The 11,398-nt window shown below is 40.3% G+C and overlaps 2 protein-coding genes across 2 annotated transcripts in view; one reads left to right on the forward strand and one right to left on the reverse strand.

Moving 5' to 3' along the window:
- The window catches only part of slc16a6b (solute carrier family 16 member 6b), a 233,383-nt gene that overhangs the window by 175,860 nt on the left and 46,125 nt on the right, over positions 1–11,398 (forward strand). The window lies entirely within an intron of this gene.
- hoxb9a (homeobox B9a) lies at positions 1,029–7,238 on the reverse strand. The gene is made up of 2 exons (XM_062481537.1): positions 6,603–7,238; positions 1,029–3,430 (listed from the first exon to the last, which is right to left on the reverse strand). Exons 1-2 carry the CDS (start codon positions 7,114–7,116, stop codon positions 3,195–3,197), a joined length of 750 nt encoding a protein of 249 aa, XP_062337521.1. The 5' UTR covers positions 7,117–7,238; the 3' UTR covers positions 1,029–3,194.

Here is an 11,398-nt window from a genome sequence, read left to right on the forward strand (position 1 = left end):
TTTGTTTCCTCTTTGAAATGCCAAAACAACACACGCAAAAAAAAAACTTAAATCAGAGACCCTGGCCATGCCAAAACCCAGACCTGTTAGCAATAGGACCTGTTAATATAGGCGCCAAATGCAGGAATAATTGTACACGATTACATAAACATGTGCTTGAGTGCTACATTTTCATACGTCTGTTGAGCACATCTGTAGACCATATCATTGGCTCAAGCTTCAAAATATGATTCATTGGTACAGGATGTTTGATCCAGAGAAGACCATCAGATGATAGGTCATTGTAAACTTACCCAACCTCGCACACATAAAACGTTTCAAACTCCACTTTGTGTTTTTCTCCCTTTATAAACTTCACCATCTACGATGCAACATTCAAATGTATGTGTCTGAACGGCGTTTCCTTTGGTAGCCCACAGGGACTGTCGTTTTTTCATATAGGCCTGTATTTCCAAATGTTCATCATGGATAGACTGACGAAAACGGGTCATTTTACAGCTTTAGCTTTCTGCCAGGCATGTAAAGGCTAGCCTAGGAGAAATGAATTAAACAACGACTGTTTTCTTCCTTTTCTTAACACCGAGTCGACAACAGGGTGTTAAAGAATACACAAAATCTAATTGTGCCAAATAAGTGTGCTTGATAAACTGCGAAATTATCTTGCCACTGGACTGACGCTTCGTAATGATTTTTTTTCACGAGAGGGCCTCGTGCAGTGTAATCTTGGTCAAATTGGCGCCTTGAGCTTCAAGCAAAAATTCAAAACGAATGTTTTCAGCTCTAGACATATTTTGAACACATGCTATACTCAAAGATTAAATGAAATCTGAACTGTTCTTATGAGAAAAGCACATGGTCATATTATGTGAATTAGCGACCAATACTGAACTGATATGATGCTGTTACCTTTGATGACCAAACGACTGTCAACTTCCATTAAACTAGACGTGCATTCACATATTTAGGATTTTTGCAATCAAATACATTCCTCGAAGTTCTCAAGAGCAATGCAAAGTGAATACACAGTGTTCTAATGTAAACTCATTTAATACGAAAACAGCATCGACAGTGCCATCATTGCAAGGCTAAACAACACAACTGATGTCAATTTACATGAGGGGACACAACAGGGTAATTTTATATATATATATATAAAACAAGCAATTGGAGGAGAGGCGATTCTGGAATCAGTCGGCAGATCCTGCAGAAGTTATTACAAGTAAAATGTCCAGTTGAGATGATACGTGAGATGAAAGCTCGGGCGCAAGTTTTCTTGAGATCTAATTTCCACCAAGCTCCATAGGCTACATACGGCCTCGAAAACATTTCTGCTATAATTTAGAATACCTATAAAGTCGGCATAATAGCATCTCGTGAAACAGTATTTGTACAGCCTACAAATAAGTAGACATAATGGAATATCGACAACTGCTAAATCAGTAACCTCTCACATATTCTAAACAACATGTAAACAATATCTCAAACATGTAAAACGACGTCTATAAATCTGTTAATAAGGCTACAGTCTGATGTCACATCTTACCAACGTAGGCCTATAATTATTTAGACTTAAGATTCAAAATAAGGGTTTGCGTATTTACAATAAATTATAAATCATTCAAAAACATATTTAGATACATTTCATATCTTAAACACACAAACATAACTACAAAACTAAATGTCGTTTTAGGATAATCGGCATGCGCAAACCATGTAAACATTTTTACTCTGGACATTGGACAATGTGACATCTTGGTTCAAAAATAAAAAAAAGAAGTAGGCCTATATATTTTGCAGTTACTAAAAGCATATTATGAGTATTTGACAAAGTATTTTGAATGGGTGACTATTCACTTACAACTAATTGAATTGGAAATCAAACTGTTGTGAGCCTTTCCAGTCTTTAGCCTATGGATAGACATACATTTAATCTAAAACAAAACTTTAGCCTAGAACTATTTGTACGCCTAATAGAACCATCTGAAAGTGTTCTGTGAAGATAAAAACACATTTCAGCTATATCCGTGACAGTTATTTAAAATCAGAAACCTTCTAGGGTTGTTTGTTTATGCAGGGGTGTGTGCCCAATGTAGGCCTATGCTTGAATCGTGGCTCACGGCCATGACCGTATTAATTGTCGAAATTCCCTGACGTAAATGGGGGCCCATCTCAAAACGGTACCCAGTTGTTTGTGATGTTCTACAGCCTGTCTACTATTAAACGTATTAAGGTTTAACAATCAGACCCCAAAATACATTTGTAGCAATAGTCACAGGTAAACAATGTTGGTGTAAGCTATATCTCCACCTCTCAATCTACTGGTAAGAACATGCATTCAGAGAGGAAGTCTTGTAAACGTTACTTTTAACCCACAATGAATTTCAGATATAGCTACACACTAAAAAATATAAGGAATAGGCTCATACAATTATTGGTTATTGTTTCATAAGTCTACAAATAAATAAATTCAATTAGACACGATTTTTTGTGACTTTGATAAGTGAAAGGGTGTAGGCTAGGCTACTATTAAGATAATAATCATAATTACACAAATGATAATTAGACAAATAGGAAGAACACACTAAAGGCAAGATCGATAACCTTATCCTATTCATAATACAAATTATATGTATTAATATCAGAACTTCATTGTAATGTCTTTTGTATTTGAATCACACAGAAACATGGCAGGTATGTTCTTGATCAGGCTTCCACAACTGATCCCATAATATAATGAAAACATTCCCCTTAGTCAACATCACCAATCCTATCTTGAGATTTCAAAGGAGGGAGGGAACAAATAAACAAAACTGAATAAAATTCACGTCGCACACATATTTAACACCGACGGTTCCTCTTATTTATTAATGATCACATGAAACCGACGTTTCAGCACCTTTGCGTCGCTCCTGATGAAGCGTTGGTGTCATGCGTAAAGCAATAAATAAGCAATAAAAGTAGTGCTCGCAAAAGAACCGTCGGTCACTCCTCTCTACACTGAAAGGGGGCTCTTTCTCTTTGTCCGCCTTTCTGTAATGTCAACGTGTATGTTTTTGACTTGGATATGAAAAATACAGCGTAATAAACAAGCGCTTTGCATCCCTGCTTAGTCAAATACAGTTCATTTTAGGGCAAGAAGTCCGGGAAAAGCAGGCTTTCTGTAATGGAGGTTTTGCTCTCATAACAGTCTCTCTTTATTCCTTGGGTTGGTCCTTGTTCATTTTCTTCATTTTCATCCGACGGTTTTGGAACCATATTTTGACTTGTCTCTCCGTCAAGTTCAGCAAGCGCGCCACCTCGTGCCTTCTGTCACGCGTGAGGTACATGTTAAAGAGGAACTCTTTCTCGAGCTCGAGGGTTTGGTATTTTGTGTAGGGGCACCGCTTCTTCCGAGAAGACCGGGCATGCAACCAGTTAGCAGAGGGGTCACCTAGAAGAGAAAACCAGAATGAAAACTTTTATTCAGTGGCAAAGACAACCCCCTCCAATATAGCACTGTATGCAATGGCAATGGCATCATTAACCTATTAGACACATGCATGCGTATAAACAGGATGTCCCTGGCAATATAGTGGCTAGAAAGGGTAGGCTATTATGAAATCAATATCCCATAACAATATTACCTAACATGTTTTGTAACCTAATTGTGAAAATGGGCGACTGGGCCAGTTTGCATCCTCCACTGAACTGAAGGTGACCTTGGAAATAATTGCTTATTGTTTACCTTGAAAGAAGGCCCTTGCCTATGTGTATACCTACTTCCTGCATGGAACAGGATTTACATTTATAACCACTGAAAACAACCACATCTCGGTTACTTTTGGTGTTTATGAAGTCTAAATTTAAACCAGCTGAACGAGATGGTTTGATTTGTAAATTACAGATCCCTCTTTCTCCCATCAATTGTGCCTTACTTTTCTGTCAAAACCTCGGTTGTCATGACTACCCCACCCTTCAGCTTGGTAGCGAGACCTCAGACGAATGCAATTAGGGACTGGAGAGTGCAAGGTTGTGAAGGGAAGCTATTTTGCGCTCTCCCATAGACAACCAAAAGCATCCAAACTATGAACGCGCTATTACACTCTCAGACCCTTGCCCAAACAAAAATGCAGTCCCCCTATAAAGCGGTTGTGGATTATCTCCTTTTTCGGGGAAATTGCTATGGGGAACTATATCCTAGGGTAGGCTATGTCTGCGGAGACGCCTCCTCTTCTCCGTGGTTTGCCCGGGAATGCAGATCTTTTTGCATGCAAGGCGTTTATACTTTTTCACAGATGGGCTCAACACTAGCTACATGTACTGTTTTGGCACGGGTATTTGGCCCTGGATGCAGAGCCTGGACACAGTGGGAAGTGAGTAGAGCGTGATTACTCTTAAGGATCGATTGCAGCCGAGAGTCGACACAAATACCTGTTCCGGGGCTCTGGAGGTAAAAGTGAGCTTTGTCACACGCAAAGTGGTGCTTCGCATTCCCCAAGTACATAATCACCTCTCGCCATTCATCCCCAAAGAAGTCAGGGTTTTCGCCTGTCACTGAATGACAAATCATTCGGTGCTGGCTATCCCATAACGAGCAGACCTATTCGAGGTGTTATAGCTTTGGCCAATGGATTCGGGCATCTATAGGGGGTGCACGTGAGGGCTAGTAGGCCTACTGAAGATCACGCTAGCCGCACTTCTCTTCAGGCTACATGTAGAAATCCAATCTTGGCCCACGCCCCAAAATGCGCACTTTAATACCACATCAACTGTCTCCAATATCTTCCAACTGATGACGCAATCCTATTTTTATCATGAAAGGATTGACAACCCCCGGGGTTGATTGATAACCATGTCAAACCATCTACGGCCTTCGGACATGGCGGTGAGGGAGGTTTGCCATCTTAATACTTAGGAGAACGTTCCGAGACATAATCCCCAACAACATAAGTTTAAGAGGGTCATGTCGTTGGATGATCATGAGGGAGGGAAGAGAAAAGACCATGGCATGTGGTGTATTTGTTACCAATGCTGTATGCAAACATAATAGGAACACAGACCAATATCATAGAATGCCTCATAGCAATTTCGCTCAAACAGTCTAAAACCTCTCATATATTGATCGTCTCCTAAATCTGATGGTCTTTCCTTTTCACAGTAGGTTCAAACAACCAGGGCACAATTAATGAGGACTTAGTTTGGTCTTAAACTTTATAAACTTCAGGGGCAATAACTTTTTTTCTCTCACTAGTCGCCAGGAGCACAAAGAGGGACGTGTAATTTTCAACTTCATTGCTGTTGCTCGTAGTTTATCCTGGAATGCCGCCCATGGCAACACAAAGGGGAATTATATTGCGCACCAACCATTTGAGTTCGCGCTTTCGCGAGCCCATTTCGTGGATTAAAATCAATGTTCGATTCCTCGTCTGCCCAGGCGTCTCACGAATGACCATCTATCAGGATGCTGACCCATCCGATTTAGTTCAGGTTTCAAGTATATTTATCGTAATCTCTCTGCTTCATGGGGACCGGGGCGTTTTACTTGGCGCATAGAATAGGCTACACACTAAATTTGCTATAATTCAAGAGGGCTGCCTTGGTCAAATAGGCTAGCACGCATGAATGGGTTCCCTTCTTGGCCAACCACAGACGTGATTAATTTTCAAGCATGATCTTATGAAGCACTGTTGGTAAAGAAGACAACATTCGTATTTTCCATAACGCCACCATTGCTATGGTGTGTCACTGAGAACACCGATTGCCAACCTCCTCCACCGAATGTCACGAGTTCAGACAGATGAGCCTACTTGTCAAATCCTTGACTGGAGTCTCACTTGGAAAATGTTTCAGATTTATTTTGTGGCATAAAGGGCAGACTCTTGCTCACACACCAGCCCTGAAACGCCATTAATAAAACCTATTTCCAGAAAACGTCGCCAGTTCCACAACCCTTGTGAAAACTAAGTCGTAGGCGTATTCCACATCTCTTTCTGGATAACAACATTAACGGTTTTAACATAACACTCCGTGAACGTGCTTAAAAAAGCTAAAGGTTATTTACACAAAACACATTGGAGAGATTTAAAAGCCCTTTCCTTCAGTACGGTCCAATTTAACTTGATGTGAGAGGCTCTTGGCATTTATTTGAATGGGAGAAGACTTTTTCGAGGAGCTGCATGTTCACAGTTAACACTGGATTACAACAAGCTGCTGACAAAATGAACCGCACTAAAGGGCAATGGAGCGCAGATAACCTGCTCTCTGCAGAGACTGTGTGCCAAAACTCACACAACTCAGAGTTAAAAGAGCTGCAGTAAAACCTATATTCCACAACCAACTGGCCCATCAGAAACCGGAGAACATTGCGCACGTTAAAGCTCACTAAAACATAGCCTGTGTCAGAAAAACATCAAGGGCGAGACTTTATCCATCACCCTGGATATGTATATATCATCACCTGTTTTTGATATGAACTACTGTTTGATACAAAAGCAAACCTGGATGCACATTGTGGGGGCAGATTTGGCACCGCAAGCCTATATGACTCGCCTTGTCTTTGTTCCGAATTTTATGGCAGCATTAAAAGCTTTACTGACTGTTCACTTCCTCGTTTTATAACTTACTTTGATCTGGCCCTTCTTTGTCCTCGTTACCTTCACAAATGTCCTTATTGTCTTCGAATCCGGTGCCTGGGCCGGAATTCCTCTCCCTCGCCGAAGAAGACTCCAAAATATACTCATGTCCACCGATTTTGGGAGGCTCGCCGAGGTGTCCCAGCAACGGCTCCATCTTGACCTGCCCCTGCCCCGGGAGGGATTCGGGGCGCGGGGCGCAGTCCAGCCAAGTGCGGAGATATCGGGTATCCGTGGAAGGCACGGGCTGAGCCGGAATGTAAGGATGGTAGACCGCGGGAAGCCCATTTGAAGTGTGGGGGCTGAAGGGACTCCAGGACGAGCTGAAAACGGGAGGTTTAGGCTGAAAGCTACAAGAAGGATACTCGGGATGCTCACCGTGAACTCCCGGCTGCCTGGTATTGGAGTATTGTACATTGGAAAACCTTGCTGATGTCGAATCTTCGCTCTCGTGACTTATAATAGAGTCCACATAATAGTTGCTCAGAGTTCCAGAAATGGACATTATCGGACATTATACAAAACACGGTTCATTGAATGGAAAACGTGTAAGATACAAGTATGTTTTTTCACTCCGTGTCTCCCCTCCAACTCGCTCGCGAACAAAGTAGAGCTGGGTTGCTAGGCTGTGAGCTCGGAGCGAAATGATTGGTCAGACTTTTTTCGTGAGCCTGATAAAGAGTCAATGGAGCGTAAATCAATCCGCCAAGGGACTCTCTTTTCTAGCTGTACACATATTCCTCTCTAAGTAAATTGTCTTGTTTATGCAATATGCAAAATGAAAAATGGGAAAGCGTCCATATATCTACATCTATCGTTTGTCGGATATCCAGTTAAATTATGCATCCCTTGGACATTGCGTATGAAAATGCATAGCCCACAGGAAATAATGGTTGACAAAATGAGTGAGAACATAATTTTCTTCATCAAATTAATATTCTCAGAGCATTGTCACTGAACACATGAGCTCTATTCAATACAGGCCTATATCTTATTTGTCTGATAGCCTCAAGAAAATCTAACTAACGCCAAAATATTTTCTTCTGGTTGTTTATATACTGACCTACAGCCAGACCTTTAGTGTTATTTCATGTTTCAGCGTTTAAATGTGAGAAGTCCTACCTCACGTGGCTGTTTTATTATTCTCCTAGTTCTAATTGTGTTTGGTGTAGAATACTATGTTAACGCTTTATTGGAAGATTAACAGTAATTTCTCTTAACGAGCGCATTAAACATGAGTGCGTGGCAATGCCCTGCCTTTATGGAAGAACTACTTGAACTTTTTTGGTAGTTTAATACTATAATAAAATACTACATCAGGCAGCTTTGATTTTTATAGGTCTGATATATGGCCTGTAGCGGGGACCGTGAACGACTGCTCTATAGCATTGCAGCGAATGAAAATGCTCAGTCAATGCTCAGATACAAAAGGTAAACAAGGATGAAGGTGGATCAGGATGTATTCCAAGGAGAAGATTGCAACCCAACGATGCTCTTGATTAATAAGAGGGACACAAAAACAGTTTTTTTTAGATATTTCTACGCATCAAGCCAGCTGAATCTCCTGCCGCTTCGACTACCGCCTTGATGGGTCCCATCTCTAATAATGCGCCTTCAGTTTTGGAAGTAGGCCTAATTTAACCTCATTTTAAGTCTTTATATTTTCATCAATTGCCACACAACGAGGATTCTATGTTCTGCGTTTGAGTTCAACCAGCTGCCTGTTAACATAGCAATGGATAGGATTTGCCTTACTTCTGCGTAATTTCTGTAACACAGTTAGCTAAAGCCATAGTGTTGTGATATGATGCTGAAAGTCATCTGCATGCTATTTTGACAAAATGTCCCACTGTATGCACAATCCTTACACAACTGGAACATTGCAGTCATGATTGTAAAAACTCCACCCATGCAAGTTGAGCAAGTGACATAGGCCTAATTCGCTACATTCCAGCACTGAATCTTAAAAACAAGATCTGCATGGAATAAGTAAAGACAGACTTCAGTTAGAAGCACAGGCTCACATCCGGATATTTACAAACGCAGGTTTCCAAATGATAAACTACACGCAAGTCATCATTGATCAGGCTGTAGATTTGAAAGCTGTAGGACTCACGTAAGCCTTTACATAAAATATCAAACTTTTGCAAGAGTTGTAAAATAAACTAAATCGACTCACTAAAGTATTAATATATTAAGCGACTATAGCATGTTGTACAACACTAAAATACGATTTTAAACATTTACTTTTTAAACCCACACACAGGTGTCCTATTACATCACTTTACATCACAAATCAACTCAATGCAGTAAAGAAATTGTAATAAGATCGTTATGTATGTTAGTCTATGTTGTTTTCGTCATAAAGTCAAATATACGACAAATGGGAATAAAATTGGGCATTATATCCTTTTCAGAGGCGTGTCTGCGTGTGTATGCGTATAGTCAGTTTTGTATTCTATGTGATTACTTATTTGCTCCACAAAGTCTTGTGGCACCCCCACTATCCATCATAAGTTCTGCATTGTTGCGAATTATGGTGTATTTTAGAGCTACAGTCAATTTATTATCAGAGAAAACTGAGTGTGTGTGTGTGTGTGTTGATATAATATATACTATTATAATATAATTGTTCGTACAGTTTTGCAATTTGGTCTAATGTTTGCTAGCCCATTTATTTACAAATGTATTAGGCCAATCATAAATGACCTCTGATATCCTATTTGCCAAATGATATATATGCCTGATGAAAATGCAATATTTGTGTTACGAAACAATGGCGGCAATGGTATGACTTAAGAATACTGCAAATGTGTAATCATTGAACGCTGCTGTTGTTCTCTTGACTTTTTTATTAGATCATATGTTGTATATTTAACTATTTTCTATTAAATGTATAAGTTATGATACGATACCTTCAACCAACTGTTTCTTATCATATCATAGCACAAAAGATCAACTTCGCAATCCTAAATACAAATCATTTCATGGTGAATGTAACTTATATATTTATGAGAAGTTGACCATTTTGGTTGGATGCCCAAACTGTTTTGACCATCGTCTGAAAGCTTTCTAAGTGAAATTTTGACCAATGATGTTTTGAAAATCGTTAGTGTGTTGTGTCATAGCCAGGCATATGAAGGTTGTGACGTGGATACTAGCACACTATCTACAAAACAGCTCTGCAAATGGAATGTTGAACCATGTGTTTCCAATGATATCACTGTTGTTGATCAAGTTTTACATTTCAAGGTGATTTTTCTCTTACACACACACACCCACAGAGGGAGCGAGAGAGAGAGAGAGGGCGCACGAGAGAGACATTTTGCATTTCTGATGGATTTCCCATGACTGGGCCTCGCCCATCTTGAAGTATATTCCAAAATTCTGTCATATCGATGGAGTAATACATAGAGACATGGTATAATTTAATCTGTTTCATCATAACAGCCCGTCTGGCATTCCTCAACAATTAAACATGCGAAGGAAAAAGTATTAACAGTGAGAAACTGTTCAATTAAAGTTACGTTTGTGAACCAAATAAACATATCGTCTGCACTATATCGCCTTTAGTTTGTTTTGTTATCTTTTATTGAGTCCAAATATGTACAGCAAAAGAATAATGTGTAGTACCGTAGTGCAATATGACAAAAGCTAGCTAGCTGTGAACGTATTGAAGATGGTAAATGTTAATGTGCTATTAAATGTCGAGCAAATCATATGGAGGCCTCTTTCCCTTGACGCAGAGTTTAAAAAAACGCCGAAATGAGTTGGGCAGAGAATGTGTGTGTGTGTGTGTGTGTGTGTGTGTGTGTGTGTGTGTGTGTGTGTGTGTGTGTGTGTGAGAGAGAGAGAGAGAGAAAGAGAGAGAGAGAGAGAGAGAGAGAGAGAGAGAGAGAGAGAGAGAGAGAGAGAGAGAGAGAGAGAGAGAGAGAGAGAGAGAGAGAGAGAGAGATTTGCGTTGCTGTGTTTTAGATGGAGCAGATTTACAGCTTCAGGCCGTGCTGTACTTCATAAAACATATAATGTTTGAAAATGAACTGATGATCGTAAAGGAACGTTCATCACACCCAAGTGTGTACGGGCGATTGGGGAGGCCTAAATGGCCAGTTCCACTACTACACAATACAATTTGACAGTGAAAGTGAAATAGTGAGAGAGAAAAAAAACTACAGGAGGTTATTTTCTGTAGAATATAATTGTATAATTGTGAAGCTCAAACTGAAAGGCCGTATAGTCTCTCAATAGAGAATGTGGTTAGGATTCGTTTTCCTCGCTGTAATAGTTCAATATGCGCAGGGCGTTGACGCATTACGCTGGAGTAATTCAGGCAGTTTCAGGTTCCTGTGATATCAAGCGTCCAGCCCAACAACTTGAAACTACCTAAATCACAGATCAGCTTCGGGTGTAGAGACTGGTTGAGGCCGAGATTAGTTTCTCGCACACTGCATTAGAGTATCCGGGTCGGCCGTCTTCAAGCTGTGAATAGGAGAAAAAAAAGCCACAATTCCACATTTAGAGTAAACAGCATTCACACTGGGGATTTCAACTGAAATGCACGAGGGACCTTTAACATGTTGGCAAAACATCTACAGTTTATACAGACTTCTTTGTCATTCCGTATAACAGGCAATACTATAGCTATTATACAACGAATACAGTAATATAATCCCGTGGACACATCCGTAATTTGACTTCCTGAGGCCACAATAAACGGGCTGTCAATTGCCCCCGATAAAACTGGGAGGGTCTAGACAGCGCAGTGACACTTAAAATGGTGCGTTTAT

Source organism: Osmerus eperlanus, chromosome 2, assembly GCF_963692335.1.
Source record: "Osmerus eperlanus chromosome 2, fOsmEpe2.1, whole genome shotgun sequence".
In the NCBI taxonomy this organism is placed as follows: domain Eukaryota; kingdom Metazoa; phylum Chordata; class Actinopteri; order Osmeriformes; family Osmeridae; genus Osmerus; species Osmerus eperlanus.

Excerpts from the sequence above, each read along its gene's own strand:
- hoxb9a (XM_062481537.1), bottom strand. The coding sequence starts at position 7,116 with ATGTCCATTTCTGGAACTCTGAGCAACTATTATGTGGACTCTATTATA. Across the intron at positions 3,431-6,602 it reads CAAAGAAGGGCCAGATCAAA|GTGACCCCTCTGCTAACTGG; the intron begins GTAAGTTATAAA and ends TTTCTCTTCTAG.